Below are 24983 nucleotides of genomic sequence, written 5' to 3' on the forward strand. Positions count from 1 at the left end.
ATTGAAGGTGTCGCTCGAGGGGTCGAGATGAGCATTGGGACGTGGAAAGGCACCGTAGACTTGTCGGTGGTGCCTATGGATGATTTTCAAGTGGTGTTGGGTATGGAGTTCTTAAGGAGGGTTAAGGCTATACCCATGCCATTCATTAGCACCGTGTGCATCATGGAAGAAGGTGCACCATGCATGGTCCCAACGGTGCAAGGGACTAAAGAAGGCCCCAAGCTACTCTCAGCTATGCAGTTGGAGAAAGGGGTCAAGAAGGGGGAAGACACCTACCTTGCGGCATTGCTTGAGGAGAAGGAGAATAGCCCTACGGAGGTGTTGCCCAAGCCAGTGGAGAAGGTCCTTGAGGAGTTCAAGGATGTCATGCCACCAGAGCTGCCAAAGAGACTTCCACCTAGGAGGGAGGTGGATCATGCGATCGAGTTGGAGCCCGGTGCCAAGCCACCAGCCATGGCACCTTATCGAATGTCGCCGCCAGAGTTAGAGGAACTAAGGAAGCAGCTGAAGGACTTACTTGATGCTGGGTTCGTCCGCCCGTCCAAAGCTCCATATGGCGCCCCAGTTCTCTTTCAACGGAAGCATGATGGGTCACTTCGACTATGCATCGACTATCGGGCGCTAAACAAGGTAACCATCAAGAACAAATACCCCATTCCTTTGATAGCTGATCTATTTGATAGACTTGGTGGGGCAAGGTACTTTACGAAGCTAGACTTGCGGTCGGGCTACTATCAAGTCCGCATCGCTGAGGGAGATGAAGCCAAGACCACATGTGTGACACGGTACGACTCATATGAGTTCTTGGTTATGCCCTTTGGCCTCACCAATGCACCAGCCACATTTTGCACATTGATGAACAAGGTCTTCCATCCCTACCTTGACAAGTTCGTGGTGGTGTACTTAGACGACATCGTGGTCTATAGTAACACCCTAGAGGAACATGTGCAACATCTAAGGATTGTCTTCAAGGTGCTGAAAGACAATCAGTTATATGTTAAGAAGGAGAAATGTTCTTTTGCCCAAGAGGAGGTGATGTTCCTAGGGCATAAGATTGGGGGTGGAACACTAAGGATGGACGAGAGTAAGGTGCGGGCTATACAGGAGTGGGAGGCACCTACAAAGGTTACCGAGTTAAGGTCTTTTCTTGGCCTGGTGAACTACTATAGGCGGTTCATTCAAGGGTATTCAAAGAGGACAGCTCCACTCACCGATCTTCTAAAGAAGAACAAGGCATGGGAATGGTCAGACTCATGCCAGGATGTCTTTGATGATTTGAAGAAGGCCATCATGGAGGAACCAGTGCTTGCCTTGCCAGACTACGGCAAGCCATTCGAGGTGCATACGGATGCATCCGACTTTGCAATTGGAGGGGTACTGATGCAAGAAAGACACCCCATTGCATATGAGAGCCGCAAGCTCAACGACACGGAGCGGTGTTACACCGTCCACGAGAAGGAAATGACCGCGGTGGTGCATTGCCTAAGAACATGGCGACACTACTTGTTGGGGTCGAGGTTCGTGGTGAAGACGGACAATGTTGCCACTAGCTACTTTCAGACCTAGAAGAAGCTGAGTCCTAAGCAGGCTAGATGGCAAGACTTCTTGGTGGAATTTGACTTCGTCTTCGAGTACAAGCCGGGCAAGGCCAACGAGGTGGCTGATGCGCTAAGTAGAAAGGCGGAGTTAGCTTCCCTTAGCCAACCGGAAGGAGAGCTCATGGGCTTGATCAAGGAAGGTCTACAACATGACCCGGTGGCTAAGAGCTTACTTGCACTTGCCAAAGAAGGCAAGACACGGAGGTTTTGGGAGCAAGATGGTTTGCTCTACGCCAAGAAGAGAAGACTATATGTTCCTAAATGGAACAACTTGAGGAGAAATTTGGTTCGGGAATGCCACGACACCAAATGGGCTGGTCACCCAGGGCAACGGCGCACGCGAGCATTGTTGGAAGCAGCGTACTATTGGCCTCAGATGCGTGATGACATAGAGGCCTATGTGAAGACTTGTCTTGTGTGCCAACAAGATAAGGTGGAGCAGCAACCACCTAGGGGATTGTTGGAGCCACTCCCAATACCCGAGAGAGCATGGGAGAGTGTCTCCATGGACTTCATCAGTGCCCCACCCAAGTCAGAGGGGTGTGGGTCAATCATGGTGGTTGTGGATAGATTTTCTAAATATGGCACGTTTGTGGCGGCACCAAGAGACTGCACGGCGGAAGAGGCAGCAAGACTATTCTTGAGGCACGTCGTCAAGTATTGGGGTGTGCCACGATCAATCATCAGCGATCGAGACCCTCGCTGCACAGGGAGGTTTTGGACGGAGCTGTTCAAGTTGATGGGGTCGGCACTACACTTCTCTACAAGCTTCCATCCACAAACCGATGGACAGACGGAGCGCATCAACAGTTTGTTGGAGCTTTACTTGAGGCATTTCGTGAGTGCCAACCAACGAGATTGGGCTAATTTGCTTGATGTGGCCCAATTCTCCTACAATCTCCAAAGGAGCGAGGCAACCAATCAAAGTCCATTTGAGATTGCCACAGGACAGCAACCCTTAACGCCACATACGGTGATGACAGGCTACACAGGGAAGAGCCCATCAGCGTTCAAGTTTGCCAAGGAGTGGCAAGAGAAGGTGGATGTGGCTAAGTCGTACTTAGACAAAGCCACTAAGAAGATGAAGAAGTGGGCAGACAAGGACAGGCGGCCAGCAAGGTTTGAAGTTGGGGACATGGTGCTTGTGAAGCTTCTACCTCAACAATTCAAGTCCCTACGGAAGGTGCACAAGGGGCTGGTTCGTCGGTACGAGGGCCCATTTGAAATCACAAGGAAGGTAGGCAAGGTGTCTTATGAGGTGAGCCTACCTCCTAAGCTCAAGATCCATCCAGTCTTTCATGCAAGCATGCTAAAGCCTTATCATGGAGACATGGAAGACCCAAGTCGTGGAACGTCAACGAGGGCACCAATGAGTGTCACAACTTCCTACGATAAGGAGGCTGAGTACATGATCGCAGACCGAGTTGTGCGGAAGCGAGGAGTACCTCCTAGTAGGGAGTACATAGTCAAGTGGAAAGGGCTACCGGAGAGCGAAGCAAGTTGGGAACATGTGGACTCTCTATGGCAGTTTCAGGAGCAAATACGAAGGTTCCACGAGGAAGACGCGACGAGGACGTCGCCAACTTAGGTGGGGGAGAATGTCACAGCCCACCTAATTATGGCCCAAGGCTAAGACTTGCAAGGCCCATTGACATGGACCTTGGGCCAAGGAAGAACCAAGGTCTAGAACTCTCCATACTTGGAAGAGGCTAGACTCATTCTAGAAGTATTGAAGAACCTCTAGAAGCTAGGAAAGATCTAGCAAGTTTCTAGAGCACTCTTGTAAATATCTAGGATTCTTCTAGACTCTATTCTAGAGGGTTCTCCACCGTTGGATGGAGGACACATGTAAATATCATAGCCATTCATTGTAGGCTTGGTTGCCTATAAATAGAGGTGGCCTCATTTGGCCAAGGCATCAAGCAAGCAAGCTATCAAGTCTTGTACTAAAAGCTTTCAAGCAATTCAAGAGCATTCTTTCAAAGTCTCTCTAGTGTTCTCTAAGTTCTCTTCTCAAGTCCCTTGTTAGAGTTGGTGAAAGGCTGACTTAGTGCTAGAGTGAGTGCTAAGTGCCGGCGCGGTTGCTTAGTAAGGTCTAAGGCCGTGACAATACGGTGACATAAGTTGGTGAGGAATAAATAAAATTGAATAGCATACACCAAGAATGCATATGAATTTATCTCATTTAGACTGAGTTATAACTTATCTGCAATATATATCCTGTAATGTAGAACAGTACTAGGGCATTAAACCAAGATTCTGACCAGGAATTCTGTCACTAGTAAAGCACCAAACAAATCATTTTCTTTATGTTGATGGCAATCAGAGTCAATATCCTGATTTTTGTTTTTCATTTCTTGATTATTACTGATAAATTATACTTCTTTTTCTTTAAAAAAAAAGGAGAAGACTTGGAAGAACTAGAAGAAACTTAAAAAATTAAAAAATTCTTAGCTTTTTCTGTCTTTAATGAACCTGTCCAACACCTGAACCTCACCCTTTTAAACTCACTGGAAGAACAAGATTACAGAATGGAAGAAGAGCAGGTGAAAGACACAGACAGAAAGAAAATTGTTCTTCAAATGGGCAATACAGTATAAAAAAATTGATATTAAATAGATGCTAGATACTATTGCCATACAGTTCTATTTTTGGATTCAAACAGGTTTGGAAGTACTATATCTAATATCAATACCTATTAGGGCCTGTCTGTAATTACAATTGGATGATCTTGTTTGTATTAGAAATTTACCTAGGATTATTGGTAGTTGAGAACTGTGTAGTCATGGATCATGGGACCCCAGCAATCTGCTCATATGAGGTATGCACTTCTGGCCATGCAAGGTTGTGCTTGGGGCATGATGTATGACTCACCTTATTATACTTTTTGTTATGCTTAATATTTACTCATTTGATTTATTTTAATGTTTTTCATGGTTCTGTTTCCCCGGTAATGGTATTGATTGTTCCCTTCTAAGGTAGAAGTTAATAATGTCAGTCTTGCACACCAGAGATTAGCCCACGTTCAATGCATTCGAATGCTCGCACAGTTCTTTGCTTTAAACTATTAAATATGTGAGAGAGATTAAAAGTTTTTAATCAACATCTTCTGGGCATGTGATCCTCAGAAAGAACGTTAGACAAATTTTGAAGATGTTATTAATTTTTCATGGCAACTTGAGCACTGGTAAGTTTATGACTGGGTGGTTATTACTTGAACCATCGTCAATTTAACTACAGAAACAACAGTTTTTGCATTGTGGGGGCATCGTCTCTGGTTTTCATTGTATTTGCTCCACTATTCTCCACCGCTAAACTGTTTGTACAACAACAGTTTTTGCATTGTGGGGGCACCGTCTCTGGTTTTCATTGTATTTGCTCCACTATTCTCCACAGTTCCATGCTTCTCTTTCAGCAGAAACTTTTATTTGAATTATTTGTTCTTGTACTTGGGTCTCGCTGCGCCTGTATGCTGGGAGCAGTATTTTTAAGGACCATCGAGATATTTTTGAGGATGGTCTGCATCCTTCACCTGACCAGAGGGTCCTCAAGAACCATAGAAAGGTCGGTGGACTGGCTATTTGGATGGTCAGGCCATTGGGATAATTGAGTGTCAATGGACTGACACATTGACCATTTTAATATTTTCATTAAGGAGTTGAGGTGAGTGAGAGTTGAAACTGGATAATTTGTAACTTAGACTTCTTGTGTGTGTGTGTGTGTGTTTAATCCGAATATTACCTGGGACCCGGGGCAGCCTCTAAGCTTTATTGAAATAAAACAATATGAATTCGAAATACAAAGGGGGGGAGCATAACCCGCCTTACCCCTACCCAAGGGAAACAAAACACTCGCTCTCGCAGAGCTAAAAATTACCACCCCAACCAGGAAAAATAAACTTAAAGATAAAAATTACATTCTAAAGACTGGTAATCCAGCTTTGTCTTCCCATAGATTAGTTGTTTACCATTGTACCAGTACCACCACATTTTCTTGTGTTCATTTTGATGCACTTGATATTTCTTCACAAAAAAGCACCCATGATGACTTGAACCCAGGAGACATCTTTTCATTTTGAAAACTTAAAGTTACAGCAGAGCAGCCATGCAAGAGATGAGCATATGTGTTTAGATTCTAAATATAATGTATATTGGGTAAAGAAGATTGTTAACGCACAATCCGATTTTAAACAGTTGTCAGCGTGAGTAGCTTAAGCATAGAATTTAGTTCATTGACAATGTGTTTCTTATTGTTTTTATTTTATTTATTCTCTGTCAACTCCAATTTTGCAATGTGATTTGAGTTAGTGATCTCGTTATTCACTTAGAACAGTTCTGTTGCAGAAAAATATTGAGGATAAACTTTCAAAACTGAAGCAGGAAAAGTTGAATATTAAAGAAGAAATTGGTCATATTGAACCTGACCTTCAAAAGGTGGTTTCATGATGTAATCTTTTTTTGTACTTAATTGAAATTATTTTTTATTGGCTAAGCACCATAGTTGTTGACTTCAGTCTTTGTACTCTGTTGGCAGTTAAAAAGCATAACTGCAAAAAGAGCAACAGAAATCAAGAAACTTGAGAAGAGGATTAATGAGATTGTGGACCGAATTTATAAAGTCTTCAGCGAGTCTGTTGGGGTGAAAAATATTCGTGAATATGAAGAAAACCAACTCAAGGCTGCCCAACAGATGGCTGAGGAAAAGCTAGCTCTAAGTAACCAGATGTCAAAATTGAAGTCCCAGTATGATTTCTAATATCTTCCATGCCCCCCTTCTTTCTTGGTGATTCTTTATTTTTTTCCTCTGGGCATAACCTTAAAATGCTTATCAACATGAAGGTGTCATATTTGAGGACTCTCTCTTTACTGTGGTAGTATGTACATGTCTTGCAATATTCCTGCTTTTTTAGGTGACTTAGTCCAAGTAATATCTTATGGCAGTTACATTTAGATTTAGTTGACTGTTGACCACATAACTCATAAATTTACGTTTTACAAGAGACATCTGCTACTGTACTCTTATGTGTTAAAGATATTTCTTCACTGCGGCATGATGTGGAGCTTGTGGCTCCTTGATCCTAATGATTTCTCTAACAGTCTTGGTTAGGACAATAACCTTGCCACATACATAAGACAAGAACTCTATTAGCTTCACTTTCTTCTTTATTCAGTAGTTTCCACAAGACACAACCAGTCCACCGTCACTGTGATTGTGACCTCTACCATCACCACCATGAATATATAGAGTATTTCCACCTTGAATCCTTTAACCCTTCCAAAATGCAAGGTTCACAACATTGAGCAAGGTATGTATAATTTTGATAATATGAAAATGAACATTCTTAACGTCCTAATTTAGAAGTGCATTTTAAAGAAATATTTCATCAACACGCTTCCAATAACATTATTGACAAATTTAATTCATCTCTTCCACATAGTCCAGATTCCAGAGAATACAGTGACATTAAAAGGATGTATCCTCCTGGGGTACATATAAATGTCGTTTAGCTGTGAAAGATGCAGTTTTGGGAACGTCTGATGTATCCTAAACCTTATTGGGATGTCTTTCCTTGTAAACAATTACTGTGCCAGTTTTATTCAATCACTCTTAATTGACTTATGAAACACGAGCCTATTTGGAGGCCCAAATGCAAGAACATTAAGCCTGCTTATAATCTCCAATTTTGGCCCATTTAAGAGACTAACCACACAGGTTACATAGACTTATCTAATTTCTATTTTAAGTGGTGAGTTCATAGCGGGAAATAGTAAACTTTCTTTTATTTTTATTAATAGTCTTAAATCTGGTTATCTGTGATGGTTTTTGTCTTTATGAGTTTATTCCAGTTATATTTAGTGGTAGTAGTGGTCCCAAGTCAATTATTAGAGTCCGTACCTCTCCTAAAAGATATGATTTGTTCTTTTTATTTTTGACAAATTTGATTCTTCTTTCATAGTTTCTCCTATTTCTTAAGCCCTACTTTCATTCTCTCTAGACTCCAAAAATTTGTATAGGTCTCTAACATTTCTTTCTATTGCACTTCTTCCTTTAATTATTCGATAATGTATTTAAACCGTAATTTCTTTTATCTCTTTGCCCTGTCGTAAAAGGCCTTTCTTGCCGAATTCCATTGTGTTTCTGCCTAGAAATCTGAAACCCCAGACTGTCCTACATCAATATGAAAACAGCAATTGCTTTTCAGATGGCATACCTCCATAGTTGTCACGGCGTCACGGCGATTCAAGTCGGTGGAGGGGTGTCACGTCGATATATCGACATGTCGCCCACCATGGCGAGCATGTCGACCATGTTTTATTTGTTATTTTCTCTATTTTTAATGTGTTAATAGATGTATACTCAAGCCATGTTTTATTTTTTCTCTATTGTTTCTCAAGTTTTAAGAAGAAAATTCAGAAATCGAAGAAGAAATCGAAGAGGGAAAGAAGAAATCGAAAGAAATCGAAGAGGGAAAGGAGACAGGAAGAAGAAATTGAAGAAGAAATCGAAGAAGGAAAGAAGAAATCGAAAGAAATTGAAGAGGGAAAGAAGAAATCGAAGAGGGAAGAAGAAATCGAAGAGGGAAAGAAGAAATCGAAAGAAATTGAAGAGGGAAAGAAGAAATCGAAGAGGGAAGAAGAAATCGAAGACAGGAAGAAGAAATCGAAGAGGGAAAGAGAGACAGGAAGAAGAAATCAAAGAGGGTCGCCATGGCGTTGGTCGCCATGCAACCCTCTCCAGCACCAGGACGCCATGACAACTATGCATACCTCCAGACAAAACAGTTCTTTTGGTTATAGTAGCTTCTTGCAAGTTCATTGAAGCATCGTGGTTCTGATCTACAAATATAAAGGTGGTCTTCAGAGTGGCAATAACTATAGAGTCATAAAACTAATGAGTCATACTGTGAAATTATGGGAGAGGGTTATTGAAACCCACCTGAGCAAGAAACTACTATACAAAGAACCAATTTGGTTTTATGCCAGGAAGATCCACGACAGAAGCTATTTACTTAGGAGACTCATGCAAAGATTTGGAGATTGCAAGAAGGATCTCCATATGGTCTTTATTGACCTAGAAAAAGCTTATGACATAGTCCCTGGAGACTTAATTTGGCAAGTACTAGAGAAGAAAAGTGTTTCAAGTAAATATGTGGACATAATTAAAGATATGTATGATGGTAAGAACTATGGGGGGTCATGGTAGTGAATTCCCAATTACGATTGGGTTAATCAAGGATCAGCTTTAAGCCTTGATTTGTTTGCGCTTATCGTGGATGATTTAACTAGAGACATTCAAGATGAGGTTCCTTGGTGTATGTTTTTTGCTGATATTGTTTTGGTGGATGAAACAAAAGTAGGGATTAGCGCCAAGTTGGAGTTATGGATATCAACCTCGGAATCAAAAGGTTTTAAGATAAGTAGAACGAAGATAGTGTATATGGTGTGTTACTTTGGTTACACTAGGACAGATGATGAGGGTGGTGAAAATTGATGTCTGGGGGGGGGGGGGGAGAGGGAGATTCCACGAAGTAGTTTTCCCTACTTTGTTTTGAAAGGATCCATGTAGCCGACCCCATTTAGTTGGGATAAGGCTGAGTTGTTCTTGTGTGATATAGAGGATGATGTTTCACAAAGAATTAAAATAGGATGGATGAAGTGGAGAGGTGCGTTCGGAGTCTGGTGTGATTGGCGTATTCCTTTAAAACTTTTAAGGAAAATTTTGTAGGACAGCCATACGACCGGCTATGATGTATGGTGCGGAATGTTGGGCAGCTAAGAAGTATCATATAGATAAACTTAGTGTAGTGGAGATGGGGATGTTGAGATGGATGACTGGCAAAACTAGGAAGGATAATGAATGATCATATTAGAGCTGATTTGGGAGTAGCTCCGATACATGATAAGCTAAAAGTCTTTGAGGTGGCATGGCCATGTTCAACGGAGGCCTTTGAATGCCCCCAGTACGGAGGAGTGATTTGATTCAGGTTGAAGGAACTAAAAGAGCCAGGGGCAGACCTATAATGACCTTAGGAGAGTGGTGAGGAAAGACATGCATAGCTTGGCCTTGTATCAAGTATGACCTCGAATACAGCTGATTGGAGGGCAAAGATCCATGTAGCCTACCCCATTTATTTGGGATAAGGTTGAGTTGTGGTTGTTGTTGCAAGTTCATTGAAGACATCTTATGAACGTATCTGAGGAGTCCCATGAGTGAGAAGAGACATAAATTATCTGATGCAACCTATTTCTCTCTTCCTCGGAAGAAAAAGATATGTATAATGGAATTGAAGATTTTCAGAGCCATCAACCTCATCTGTATTGTTTATGAGATGTATTGAAGAAAACTCTTTCAAGATGAAAGAGCTAGTGGCAAAGTGAAAGAGCTAGTGGCAAAGTGTCAAGGTTTTCCAAGAGGCTTCCATGAAAGAAGAGATTTCTTAGATGGGGTGTTCTTAGAAAGATGGAATTTAGGTTGTGAGGAATGACATGCGTAGTCTGGGTCTTGTTCCTAGTATGACCTTGGATAGATCCTATTGGAGGGAAAGCATCCATGTTGCAAACTCCATTTAGCTGAGATTTTTCTGACTCCTTGGGCTGTGCCTCTTTCCTCTTTACTTTCATTCTCACTTCTCACTTCTCATCTCTCATTTCTTCATTTTTTGCGTTCTTCATTGCTCCTACTTTCAGTCAGTTTTCCCTTACTATGTTTTGCAAGGATCCATGTAGCCAACCCCATTTAGTTGGGATTAGGCCGAGTTTTTTGTTGTAGTAACCTCAGGTATTTTCTATTTCTTTGGCCTCAACTATATCATCCTAAATGGTTCTCTACCCTAAGTAGCTTTTAATGATCTCTGGAGGGCTTGGATGAGGGGTTTGCTTTTCCTGCTCCTCTTTTACATGGTAGTGGTGGCTCAGTGCAAGTTGGCATACTCTTGTGCAAGAGGAGTGGGTATGGCATTTTCTTTTTTTTTTTTGTTGGGGGGCTGCTAGGTATGTCTTCTGGCTTACAGCATAGGTGTTGGTCCAGCAGTTCCCATTTAAAATATTCAGATGAGACAAACTCTTCATGCTGTGTTAATAGAGTAATGGCCAACTGTTAACAAAACAATCTTTAATGAATGGCTTGAATGATCTATACGACCAGGCAAGCCCTTTATTTATAAGGAGAAGAATTACAAAAATAGGACAGATTTGTCCCATCTCTAGCCGACTCTACTCTATCAGTAGAGTCGGCAATACATAAAGAAACATAAATATAAAACCCCAAAAGGCCAGAATACCCCTACGGTATTCTGGAGTACATTATTCAACACCAACAATTGGATTGCTTTTCATTCTTTCAGGAAGTTTGCACTCAGTTGCCTATTCATCCTTGGCTTCATGTAAGAAGCATCTCCTTCCTTATGGAGGTGGAATAACATTGATTAAGAGCATTGTTAACTATTATACCGTGGGGTACAATCTATTGTAACACGATAGGGGGAGTTTCCCTCTATCGTGACTTGGTGTTTTAGTGTCCTAGTGTGTCTAGGATTGGTTAGTTGAGTTTTAAGTTCAATTTTATTTTGTTTGTGATTCCTTCTTTAAGGAGGAGTCCTTTAGCATGTAATTTTCAGGTTATAAATAAAGCCATTGGGGGGGGGGGGGAGGGGACTGCTAGATCATCAATTTTACTTCTCTAGAGAGTCCCTAATTTAAGGCTGGATCACGAAGGACCTAGCCCCAGGCAGGATCTTCTTGAATAAAGTTTAATGCTGATTTGATCTTTAAAATAATAGGCAACAATTGAGGAACTTGTAGCAGATCACGCAATGAAATTGATTGAAATAGAAATAAAGTATAAAATAGAAAAAAAAGGATTGGATTGGATCGAGTATCCTACTCTCTCCTGGGTCTTCTCTCACCCACAGCCTCTCACCAATGGCATCTCACGATACTCTCTCACAGAGCAGAAGGCTATGTTTTTGTTTTCTTCTCAATTTCATTAATCAAATTCGTGTACAATGCTGGTCTCCCTTGCAAACTTATATAGAAGACTCAAAAATAGACTTAGACACTAAAAATGAAAGGCCTAACCCAATCCTTAACTAATAAATTATCCTAAATTGACTAGGAAAGTGAAATAATAAAGAAAACAGACTCAACTTCCGCAAGCGCCTCCAGCTTTGGAAAAGCAAACTCCTTTCCTATGCCGGCCGCCTTGTTTGTATCCGCTCTGTTCTCCAAGCAACTTACATCTATTGGTGTGGGATCTTTGCCTTGCCAAAAGCAATTTCCCAGGAGATGGAGCGCCTCTTCTGCGTTTTCCTTTGGAAAGGGGCCGATGCCTCCAGGTTTCTTCACCCTGTCTCTTGGAAGTCCATCTGCCTTCCTAAATCTGAGGGAGGTCTTGGGATTCGTCGCATCAAAGATTCCAACACTGCTGGCATTCTCAAGCTAATTTGGAAAATCTCCACCTGTCATGATTCCATCTGGGTCAACTGAGTCTACTCTCACCTCCTCAAGTCCGACTCCTTATGGACTGTCTCCACCCCCTCTGATGCCTCCAAGATTTGGAGAAAGATCCTTGCCCTCCACCCCTTGGCCCTTCGTGGGATCTCTACCTCCATTTCTCGTGGCTCCTCCACCTCCCTCTGGCTTGATCCTTGGCACCCCCTTGGTATCCTCTTCTGCGTTCTCGGTCCCAGGTCCATCTACTCCTCTGGTCTTCCTAAAGATTACCCCTGTCCAATCTCGTTTCCTCTGGTTCCTGGTCTCCCCCCCCTTTCCTCAACCCCTCCATTGTCGCTCGGATTTGGCCTGCTCTCCCCCCCTCCTCCCCCCCATTGGTGACAGACTCTTATGGCTGCCCTCCCCCAATGGCCTCTTCACCTCTTCCTCTGCCTGAAACTTTGTCCGCCACTCCGCCCCCTCTGTCCCCTGGCACAATGATGCAGAAGCCGAAACCATGATTAATTTGGCTGTTCTTTGATTTTTCGTTGGAGCCTTTTTATTTGTTTGTTCTTTTAGCCTAGGGTTAAAACAATCTTTTTCATGGTTTATCTTCTTAGTTCCCCTCCACGATTTTAGAGGGATTAGTATTTTATTTTATTTGTTTTAGTTGTTTACACTTATACTCCTATTTAGAGTATAAGTCTATTCTATGTTTTATAATTAGGATTCAGATTAGGAATCCCAACTCCTAATCTGATTAGGATTGCTTTAGATTGATTATTTGTAAGGCCTTTTGGCCCCCCTTTATTATTATAAATAGTAGAATCGTGGGAGGCTCCCCCACCTATTATGTTTGAAATTTTGTTTCTTCTTGCTGCTGCCGCCATGACTGCTGCTGCTTCTCTGTCTTGTGTGTCATATCAAGACACCTTGTGAGTTATATCAAGGGCTAGGGTTGGAGAAATCCAGCGACTCCTTGCATCTCGCAGATCGGGAGGTTCTTCTTCTTCTTCAATCAAGCTCTTTGAGTTGCTGCCATTGAAGTTCTTCTATTACAAGTAAACTGTTACAGAATTCTGCAATTAATTAGTTCCTTCTTATTCCCTAACCCAGCCCTACATCCTCTATCAATTTCCATAACCCTCAACCCCATTAAATCTGCAACTCCTATTTTAACTAGGATTCCTTCGTAACTACAGATCTGACCATCAGTTTTCATTAAACTTCTAACCACAGATCCCTCACAGCAGACCTTCCACTCGACCTAACCTGCAGCCTTCATCTCAACAACTAAACCCTAATTTCCTCTCTTCTCCATTACACCCCAACAACCCTAAACTTGCCTAGACTTAACCAGCCATCCAAATCATCCCATACTTCCGCCGAACCCTATTCCCTACCTCTGTGACACTCGGCCAGAAGCTCTTGGCCTGATTCCCTCTAGAAACCCTAGATCCCTTTATCCTCTTTAGTCCTAAAACCCAAAACCCTAACTCTAATATTCTGAATTTCTATTTCTTATTTAAATCTAGTTAGATCCTATACTAATAGACTCCTAAAAACCTGCAGACCATTATCCAATAAACCCTAACTCAATCTCCCATTCCTAACCCTAACTTCTGCCCTAGTAACTCTAATCTGTCCATTCGGCCAGCCCTAAGACAGAGCCTGGTCCTACGTGAGATTTATTTCACCTAGGCTACATTAAATTGGTATCAGAGCCATGGAAGAACATGTCAACCCTGCTGTGGACCCCACACAACCACCCCCACCCGATTCCCTTGCTGCAATCATGACTATGCTGCAACAGATTTCCACAGACCAGCAAGCTCTTGGTGATCGAATGACAACAATAGAGCAAAGGCAAGCTGTGCCTCTTGTAAGCAACCCGCTATATGTAGAGGAAGACAGATTCCAAGTTCATTCTGAAGTACATGGAACTCTGGGAAGGGATGAAAGGGATGAATATCATAGAGGTCATCCCAGACGTCACAGGGACCACAGAGATCAGTCTAGACATGACCGAGACTACAGGGATCGACGTAGGTATGACAGAGATGACTACAGAGAAGACAGGGACAGAACTATTGAAGCACCTCGAAGACCTAACTTTGAGGAATATTTGAGGTCCTACTTCACTGGAGATGAAGCTACTAATCGGCGGTTCGATACACAGAAGGTCAAGCTAGAATTGAAAGAGTATGATGGGCATGGTGATCCACAAAAATTCTATGACTGGCTTACTGCCCTAGATGACTACTTTGACCGGTATGATTTGCCTGAAGACCGAAAGATGAGACTGGCACGCACTAAACTAATTGGTTCTGCTCGAGAATGGTGGCGCAAGGCAGAGCGGGACATGGAACGTGAAGGTAAAGCACCTACCAACTGGGAGGATATGAAGTATGATTTGAAAGAGAAGTACTTACCAAGACACTACACCGCTCAGATGCAAGATCAATTCAACTCCCTTCGTCAAGGGAACATGACTGTATCCGAGTACATGCAAAAGTTTGACTCTCTCTCATCTCGCATTGACACAATAGAAAGTGCTACTCAGATGTTGTCCCGATTCCGGTTGGGATTGAGATCTAACATCCTCAGAGCTATTGGCGTTGTGGATGTTCTGGACGTCAAGGATTGTTTTGAGAAGGCATTGAAGGCTGAAGAATTATTGGTTGGGAATAGAGGATTTGATTCTTCCACTGAGGGTACTGTCAAAACTTTTTCAGCATTCAAGTCTACTACCACTAGTCACAATCGAACTGGAAATTCTACTGCTGGTCCTACTCGATCAGGATACTCTGCTGGTAGTTCTTCCTGTCCTCCACGTGCTAATTATAAAGGTAAAGCTCCCATGGACAGCAATGAACCCCACAAGTGTTTCCATTGCAATGAACTTGGGCACTATGCCAAAGATTGCCAACAAAAGCATAGACCTGTTAATGCGACTGCCAAGGCAGAGGAAACATCTGAAGAGCACGATGAGCGTGGCATATATGCACTACCCCCTGATCGTGATGAAGACTTAGACCGTCACCTTGAAGATCTAGATGGTGGTGCTCAAGGTGTCCATACAATTGCTCCAGTTCTCATGGATGATGCGGTTGATTGTGACAAGGTAATTGGGAACATTTCACAGGGAGACAGTATCAAACAAGTTGCTGTTCTTGAAGAGGTGGGGCTGAATGAGAAGGTTATAAATATTGAAGACCCTATGGAGGTTGGACACATTGATTTTGTGATGCCCCCTTGGTTCTTCGAAGAGAAGGCCCCACGACTTGAAAACCATATTCCCACTGTTATAACTTCAACAGGATTCTGCCAGGGAAGTGTTGAAGCTGCTGCCCACATGTTACTTCCTCCTCCTCATCACAAGGTTCGTGGACGAGTTTCTTCACACAAGCATGGTACGTGGACTCCCATTCATGAAGTCAACAAGCTCAGCCCCAAGTTGCCAGAGCGTTGCATGGATTTCACCCATTCATCGGAGATGAATGTTTCTAAGTCGGGGAGGGTTGATGCAGAAGCTGAAACCATGATTAATTTGGCTGTTCTTTGATTTTTCGTTGGAGCCTTTTTATTTGTTTGTTCTTTTAGCCTAGGGTTAAAACAGTCTTTTTCATGGTTTATCTTCTTAGTTCCCCTCCACGATTTTAGAGGGATTAGTATTTTATTTTATTTGTTTTAGTTGTTTACACTTATACTCCTATTTAGAGTATAAGTCTATTCTATGTTTTATAATTAGGATTCAGATTAGGAATCCCAACTCCTAATCTGATTAGGATTGCTTTAGATTGATTATTTGTAAGGCCTTTTGGCCCCCACCTATTATGTTTGAAATTTTGTTTCTTCTTGCTGCTGCCGCCATGACTGCTGCTGCTTCTCTGTCTTGTGTGTCATATCAAGACCCCTTGTGAGTTATATCAAGGGCTAGGGTTGGAGAAATCTAGCGACTCCTTGCATCTCGCAGATCGGGAGGTTCTTCTTCTTCTTCAATCAAGCTCTTCGAGTTGCTGCCATTGAAGTTCTTCTATTACAAGTAAGCTGTTACAGAATTCTGCAATTAATTAGTTCCTTCTTATTCCCTAACCCAGCCCTACATCCTCTATCAATTTCCATAACCCTCAACCCCATTAAATCTGCAACTCCTATTTTAACTAGGATTCCTTCGTAACTACAGATCTGACCATCAGTTTTCATTAAACTTCTAACCATAGATCCCTCACAGCAGACCTTCCACTCGACCTAACCTGCAGCCTTCATCTCAACAACTAAACCCTAATTTCCTCTCTTCTTCATTATACCCCAACAACCCCAAACCTGCCTAGACCTAACCAGCCATCCAAATCATCCCATACTTCAGCCGAACCCTATTCCCTACCTCTGTGACACTCGGCCAGAAGCTCTTGGCCTGATTCCCTCTAGAAACCCTAGATCCCTTTATCCTCTTTAGTCCTAAAACCCAAAACCCTAACCCTAATATTCTGAATTTCTATTTCTTATTTAAACCTAGTTAGATCCTATACTAATAGACTCCTAAAAACCTGCAGACCATTATCCAATAAACCCTAACTCAATCTCCCATTCCTAACCCTAACTTCTGCCCTAGTAACTCTAATCTGTCCATTCGGCCAGCCCTAAGACAGAGCCTGGTCCTACGTGAGATTTATTTCACCTAGGCTACATTACACAACCTCGTATGGTTCAAAGGCCACATTCCCCGCCATAGCCTCACCACCTGGAGAGCCTTTCGCCTTTGCCTCCCAACCCAAGCCTTCCTTATTCACCGTCACATTCTTGTTTCTCCCACCTGCTCCCTTTGTTGGAACGGTCTTGAGGACATCCCCCACTTCTTCTTTGACTGCCCTTTCACCTCCACCATTTGGAAAAAAGCCCTTTCCTCCATCTGGCACCGAAGTAGGAGACCCCTTCCCTTTGGCAGAGAATGGCATTGGGTGGCTAAGTCCTTCTCTAGGACCTCGATCTGTGACACCATCGGCAAGCTAATCTTTGGAGCTGCTATTCACCACATCTGGATGGAGTGCAACCTTAGGAGATGGACTTCCAACTCTCGATCCTTCGATCTGATTTGGAAAGCCATCTCTTTCGAAGTCTCTTCCAAGCTCAGCCAGGCCCCTCATCGCGCTATCAAAGACACCCCGAGGAACAGGCACATTGCAGTCTACTGGGGTCTCGATCTGGCCTCCCTTTTTCTTTCCACCTCTGCGTAGGTTGGCTGTTGTTTCTCCCCCTCCCCCCTTTTCCCCTTGTTTATTCCTTTTTCCTCTCTCTTTGCCCCCCCTGGGGTATGGTAATACATATTTATTCACCCTAAAAAAAAAAAATAAAAAAAAATAAAGAAAACAGACTCAAAATAGGACTCTAACTAAACTAATGAAGTAAATCCCGTTTTCCTAATTTTACCATATTTTAGGCTTAATAAATTGGCCCAATACATACATAACCCATCCCAAGGCTTATTTCCACTAAAATAAGCCCTCTAAGTGACTTATTTGCATCAATTCTCACCTGCTTGAAAATAATTTGACCTCGAATGTTGCAAAATGAAGGAATGAACTTTGTATGGTGAACATCCCTCTTCAAACCATAATAGCACTCAGGCAGCTTGTGGATGTTAGGAATGTAGTCTTCATGGTATGAAAGTTTCTTTTCAAAGAACTCTGCTGGCACGACAAACTCTATGTTCTCGATTTCGAAATCAGCAGTTATGTCCATGGGGTCGTCTACAATTGTGTCTTCAAACTTCTCTGCTTCAAATTCTAACTCTTTAAATTCTTCTTTGTCGTTCACAATCTCAATGGTTTCTTCAACCACATCGTCAACTGTAATACCAAGTTACACATCGTCCATTGCCTCAACTTTACTTGCTTCAAATTCTTCAACGTAAGCCTCGACATTCGAAACATGAAGGATTTACTCTTCCTTGATGACTGAAATTACTGGAAAGTCTTCTTCGTTAACCTCAACTTAATGTTCTAGTTCTTTGATAGGAGGTTCCTTCTCTTGTTGCTCTTTCATTTTCAAACTTCAACGACTTCCACTCTCTTCAAGTGTAAATACCTTCTGGTGGTAATCTTGTGATACAAAGTTGAGGGTGTACTCAAGGAAGAAGAAGAAGGCTGCTGCCTAGCTGGCAGCCAGCCACGATTTTGATTATTGGGTTGTTATATGTCTTTTATTTTGAGTCTTCTAATGAACTGGGTGGTTCAGTTGGTCTAGTTTAAGTTGTGGTCCCATATTTTAGTTTAGCTAAGTATTTTAATTTTATTTAAGTAGTTATTAGGTCAGTTCACATCAGCTTTGACTGATAGTGTTTTGTAACTCAAGTAAAGGGTCAAGGCATAGTTGAAAATCTCGCCGAAATTTCGGGTTGGCCGAAACGTGATGCTATGTCAAAATTTAAAAAATGCAATATTTTGGAAATTTGGGTCTAAAAAAAGCACCGTTTCGTCAAAATTTCGAAATGGCCAAGCAAAACTCATAGAAAAAATATAATATTTTGGCAAAAGTTCGCCAAAATTTTGATATCTCGGAAATTTCGATCTGGCCAAAATGGCATTCCGAGACGAGATTTAATACTATGGGTCAACTTTGGAAGTTTCTAATTTTGGGACTTTTCAATTTTGATTCCTTGCTGATCTCTCTTATTTCAATCTATAAAAGCAACCTAAAGGGGCCATAATAGCCCATAATTTTTGCTCTCAACTACTGCTGTTATGCATTTTGATTTTCTTGAAGTTTTTCCTGAGTGTTTGATCTGAGGAAGGAACTGGAGTTCGATCCGGTTGACTCCTTGCTGTGGGAAGCCCAGGAGGTTGTGTTCTGTTGGTGTTCTTCATCCCAATCAAGTTCTCAAGCCATTAGAAAACCTACCTCTTCAACCGAGCTGCTCTGCCGCTGCCCAATCTGCTGTTTCATGGTTACTTTCTATTTTTGAGCTTAAGTTTCTATTTTCATTCCCTCAACCCTCAGCCCAATCCTACCGTTAATTTTCTTCACCCTTTTGAGCATACCTTAGACATTCTAAGACCCCCACTCAATACAAGTTTCAGCCCTGTCTGACCTACGGTTTGGCTATTATTGGATTTCCCTCCAATTCTGCCCCAAACCCAGTTTTCTGGCCTAATAGTGAAATCGATAGAGGGGAAGCCTGCTGCTGAATTTTTTTTTTTTTATGCCTTTGAGTTTCTTACTATTTCAAACCTATCCCAGCACCCTAACCTAATCCTAGACCTGCCCCTTAACCCATCCCCTATCATTCCAACCCTATTTCCATCGACCTAGACCACCCCCCAGATTACAGATCTTGTTTTGGGATTGTTGAAGCCTTTCAACCTGTCCTACATTATCTTGTTGAAGGGAGAGCTTTCTTCGCATATATTCCGGTAGGTACTTTTTCTTCAACTTGTACTTCATCTCTTCTCAAGTCCTAGGTTCGCATCTTCTAACTCTAAGTCTTGCTTCATGGAATTTCCACCATTTTCTAGCATAACCAGTCAATCGGGAGTGAACAAACTGTTGTAAAATGGGCAAGGGTATTTTTGTCCTAGGGGTATTTCTGTTCTTATACCTATTCCAGAATGTTCTCTCAACTATTATAAATTAAGAGGGGCTGTGATCATAAAGTCAAGCCATTATTCTCAGATGTTCACATGGTATCAGAGAGGGGATCCACTTTGGGATCTGAACCCCAAGTACGTGTTTGGTTGAAGGTTTCTAAGGAGTCAGATTCGACGGGATCTGGATTCTGTATTTATTTTTGTGTTTGGTTTCTTGGAACACAGTTCCGTGTTGGAATCCACAGATTCACAGGTTTCCATTTTTTAGGCTATTTTGAGAATCCACTAGTATTCACCCCAAGGGGTAAATTCTGCAACGAATCCACGCGAGTCCAAAATCGTGAAGGGACAGAATGGTACTGAAAATAATCACATAGATCGATAGAGACTTCAACGCTCCTCCATTCAAGGGGTAAACCAGAATTGTCTTCAACCTTGTGCAAGGATTCCAATCTTTCAAGTCCTGGAATTTCGGTTAACTTCCCATAACCCTTTATCGTTAATACCTGCAACTTGTTTAGGTTTGAAAGATCAGGTAATCTTTCCATCGAGTAGCATCGATTGATATAAAAATAGCTCCGATTCTTCAGGATTGAGACTTCTGGTAACATGTTTAATGATGGAGTGTGATAAATTGTTAATGTTTCTAAGGATTTGAAGTCATCAAGGCGCTCAATCTTGGATAATTTCAGGCAGCTATCGATTTCTAGTTTCCTCAGCAATTTTGAATCTGGGAAGACTTGGGATTTTTTAAAATGATCTGCAAAACCCTACCTCCAACTCCTCCAGAAAATCCATCCGATCACCTTCAAAATCGGATATGAAACGGCTGCCTTTGAATTTTAATTTCCTCAGTTTCTTCGAGCCCCTCAGTTTTGGTAGCTTCATTAGTGATCTGCAATACACGGTGAAGAGCACCAGAGACTCCAATCCTTCATCAACACCTTCAATATGATGGCCCAAATCGATTTTGAAACAGAAATGGAAGAAGACGATGGCCCAAATCGAATTCAAGCAATTTCCCTTTCTTCTTTCTTCTGCTTCTCCTCATTCTGCAACTCCCTTTCTCAGGGTAACCAAACAGTTTTACAGATGGATTCAGAAGGATTCCATCTGATAGACTTAGGGTAACCAAACAGTTTTTGTTCTCAACTACGAATCGACATGAACCAGATTCGTATGAACCAGATCCAAAATCAAAATCTGATTCCTTAGAAATCTTCAACCAAACATGACCTAATGGTTCCATCTTGAAACCCTAGGCTCTCTATCGCCTCTCTCTCTCTCTCGTTTATTGCGCCACAAGCACTTCCACCGTCTCTCTCTTCTCTTCTTGGTTCCAGCCACCGCTACCGCCTCACAACACTGCTGCCACCACCTACACCAGCCACCACTTCCACCAACACCGCCGTCGCTACCCACCACTTCCGCCTTCATCTAGCCGCTTGTCCACCTTTGCCTCCTTCTCGGTTCACCCTTGGTGATGAGTTTCTCTCCCACCAAGGGTTTTTTGACCACTCCATGGTCTGATTTATTTTTTCGATCCATGGTGATTGATTTTCTTTTTTGGATTCACTCAGTGTTGATGTGTTTGTGACTCTGACCAGCAACTATGGGTGACTCTGAGATCTCCAGTCTCCACTGCATCTATTGGACATGAAGGAGTTAATTGGCGTGACTTTCTTCCATTCCCTATTAGCTCCATTAAATTAAATGGAGCAGTTATTTGATGTGGTCGCGATCTTGCTATATTGCCATTGGTTCCCGTTGTTTTTCAGGCAACATTACAGGGGCACTGTTATGCCTACAACTGCAGGTCCTTCTCAAGACAAATGGGTGTTATCTAACTTTCTTGTGATGTCCTATGTCATCAACTCCATGGATCCTACCATAGCCGTGGGCTACCTTCTTGATACCACTGCCAAGATTAGGAAGATGGCCAAAGACATCTATTCTCAGGTTGGTAATGCTGCCCAATGTTATGAACTCCGCTTAAAAATTCATGCTACCAAATAAGGGGAGTTGCCTCTTTCCCAGTATTATTCCACCTTGCGTAGCATGTGACTACAATTGGATTTTTATGGGTCCTTTACCTCTACTTGTGATGTTGATGCTACTGCCTTTAAAAAATGGGAAGATGGGCTTTGAGTCTTCGACTTTCTCACAAGTCTCAACATTGAGTTTGATCAGATTCGGGCTCATGTCTTGAATCGTGATCCCTTCCCAACACTTGAGTAGCCCAATGCCATGGTGTAATCAGAGGATAGTCGTCGCAATGCCATGGTTTACCCAGTTTCCTAGGAATGGTCAGCCCTTTCCACTAGTTCCCAAAGTTCATCCCATGCAGGGCTCTCTCATGGTACTGGTGATTGTTATGCTCCTGATCGGGTTCCAATGAAGTGTGAATATTATGGCAAGGAACGCCATATATGAGACAAGTACAAAAATTACATGGGCATCCCATTGATATTCGGGGTCGTGGGCAGAGTCGTCCTTCTTCTGCCAAAGCACATCATACTTCATTTGAGGACACTGCTACGGACCAATCTCTTTCTTAGGAGGAACTCCACACCCCGCGTCGTCTGATTACTTGGCTAGATTCATCTTCTTCACCAGCTCCATCTGCAGCTTCGGCCACCTCCCTACCAGGACACTTTGAACCACCTTCTTCATCTTCCTTTGACCATCCGAGGATTGCCTTTTGTGGCCTTAGTACCTCAGCCATATCCATTCCCTGGATAATTGGCTCAGGTGCTACTGATCATATGACCAGTTCTCCCACTCAATTTTCCCAATATTATTCTTTGTCAGGTAATAACAAAGTTCGTGTGGCTGATGGTTCCTTCTCTTCTGTTTTTGGGAAGGGCACCATAACTGCACTCATTATCTTTTTCATCTATATTGCATGTTCCCAAGTTTTCTACTAACTTGCTTTCTATTAGTAGTCTTACATGGGACCTAAATTCCAAAGTAACCTTTTTTCCTGATCATTCTCTTTTTCAGGACTTGGTGACGGGTCGTACGAATGGCAGTGATAAGGTGGCTGGTGGTCTTTACTTGCTTGATAGTTCTCCATCAACACTGGTTTCTCAGGCTACCTTCCCTGACTTGTCTGCATCTACATTGGCTGAATTACATCAGTGGCATCGTTGTTTGGGCCACCTTCCTTTAGGTGTCTTGTCTGTTATATTTCCCAATTTAGTGAAAAATTGTAACCCCAGAGGGTGGGCCTTGGTGCAACGGTAAAGGTTGCTCCATTGTGACTAAGTGGTCATGGATTCGAGTCCGGAAACCTCTCTGCGAAAGCAGGGGTAAGGCTGCATATATTATGACCCTCCCCAGAGCCCGCAATGGCGAGAGTCTTGTGCACTGGGTACGCCCTTTTAGTGAAAAATTGTAACCCCAACAATTTTATTTGTGATGCTTGCACTTTTGTAAAGCAAACTAGAGCTATTTATCCTATTTGAGATAATTGAAGTTTAGTCCCTTCTGGTTTTTCATTATGATGTATGGGGCTCTGCCCGTTGTGTTTCTACGTCTGGTTATCGGTGGTTTGTAACTCTTATTGATTGTTTTAGCTGTACCGCTTGGGTATATCTTATGTACCAGAAGCACGATTTATTGTCCTGCTTTCAATTGTTCCACAGGATGGTCCAAACCCAATTTGATGCCAAAGTTACGATACTTCGGATTGACAATGAGAAGGAATATATTGATGGTTCTCTTCAAGCCTATCTGTTCACCACTCATAGTATTATACACCAGACAAGTTGTGTTGATACTCCAGCTCAGAATGGCGTGGCAGAAAGGAAGAATCGACATCTCTTGGAAGTGGCCAGATCTCTCATGTGTGCCATGTTTGTTCCACCTCGATTTTGGGGCGATGTTGTACTTGTGGCAGCCTATCTTATCAATCTGCTGCCCTCTAGGGTGTTGACATCTCGTTGCCCTATTGAAGTAGGGCTCATCTTCTTTTGTGGTGGCCCCCAAAGTATTTGGGTGCGTGGTCTTTGCTCGCAATCACCATGTCCATGGCAAGTTTGATCCCAAAGGGTTTCGTTGTATTTTTCTGGGTTATTCTGCTACCCAGAAGGGGTACAAGTGTTATCATCCTCCTTCCTGGAAATTGTTATCACTATGGATGTTGTTTTTTGGGAGATAGGCGTATTTTCCATCTCATGCTCCTCTTCAGTGGGAGCCTGTTAGTGAAGAGGTGCCTTTAATTACTTCTTTGGATGTGCCTACTGTGGAAGACACGTCTGTTGAACTCAAGGATGGTATAACAGGGGCAGGAACAGGAGCAATCTCAAGTCCAGGAGGAGTCTGGGAAGCCTGACACCTTGAAGGTATTTACTTGAGGAATGTTGCATAAACAAAAGCAAGTTGATAATACCATCATCATTGCTCCTAACCAGTTGTTGCTACCTGATGCAAGTCCTTCCCCTATTCCTCTTGGTGAGTCTTCTTTGGATCTTACTTTGGATTTACCAATTGCTAGTCTAAACCCCATAGAATTTGTACTCAGCATCCCATTTCTAACGTTGTCTCTTGTAACTCTTTTCTCCATCTTTCCATGCTTTTGTTTCCATTCCTAACACCTGGCAGGAAGCAATGGCTAATTCAACATGGAAAAAAAGTAATGAATGAAGAGATGAGAGCACTGGGAAAAAATGATACTTGGGATTTGGTGAGCCTTAAACCGGTTGATTGCAAGTGGGTCTTTGCAGTCAAACATAAGGCTGATGGAATAGTAGAAAGATATAAGGCAAAGCTGGTTGCTAGAGGATTCACTCAAACACGTGGGATCTACTGTCAAGAAACATTTGCCCCAGCAACAAAGATGAATACTGTCAGAGTCATCTCTTATGTAGCTAACCAACGCTGGGATCTTCAACAACTGGATGTGAAGAATGCCTTTCTTCATGGGGAGCTCAAAGAGGAGGTATTAATGGACATCCCTCCTCATTTTGCTTCTCGTGAAACTAAGGGCAAGGTATGTCAACTCAAGAAGGTTTTATATGGTCTAAAACAGTCCCTAAGAGCCTGGTTTGGTTGTTTCCATAGAGCCATGGTGTCGATTGGCTATAAACAAAGTAATGCTGATCACACTTTGTTTATCAAGAAGAGAGGTCAGCAGTTCACAGTGTTGGATCGTTTATGTAAATGACATTGTGGGATTGAGGTCGCTCATCCAGCTCAAGGTATCTTCCTCTTACAACGGAAGTATACCCTTGACCTTTTATTTGAAACAGGAATGCTGGGATGTAAGCTTGCATATACACCTTTGGAGCCAAGTACTCACCGAAAGAGTAAAGATGGAGAGCCAGTGGATAAGGGCAGGTATCAAAGGTTGGTTGGTCGTTTGATAT

At 42.4% G+C, this 24983-nt stretch overlaps 1 protein-coding gene across 2 annotated transcripts in view; it reads left to right on the top strand.

The window, feature by feature from the left end:
- LOC122663629 (structural maintenance of chromosomes protein 1) overlaps positions 1-24983 on the top strand; it is an 80657-nt gene that overhangs the window by 36906 nt on the left and 18768 nt on the right. For both annotated transcript variants that reach the window (XM_043859233.1, XM_043859240.1), the window contains exons 11-12: positions 5942-6031; positions 6132-6340. In XM_043859233.1, coding sequence (XP_043715168.1) covers positions 5942-6031; positions 6132-6340 — 299 coding nt within the window. The remainder of the gene's footprint in view (positions 1-5941; positions 6032-6131; positions 6341-24983) is intronic.

Source organism: Telopea speciosissima, chromosome 1, assembly GCF_018873765.1.
Source record: "Telopea speciosissima isolate NSW1024214 ecotype Mountain lineage chromosome 1, Tspe_v1, whole genome shotgun sequence".
Classification (NCBI taxonomy): domain Eukaryota; kingdom Viridiplantae; phylum Streptophyta; class Magnoliopsida; order Proteales; family Proteaceae; genus Telopea; species Telopea speciosissima.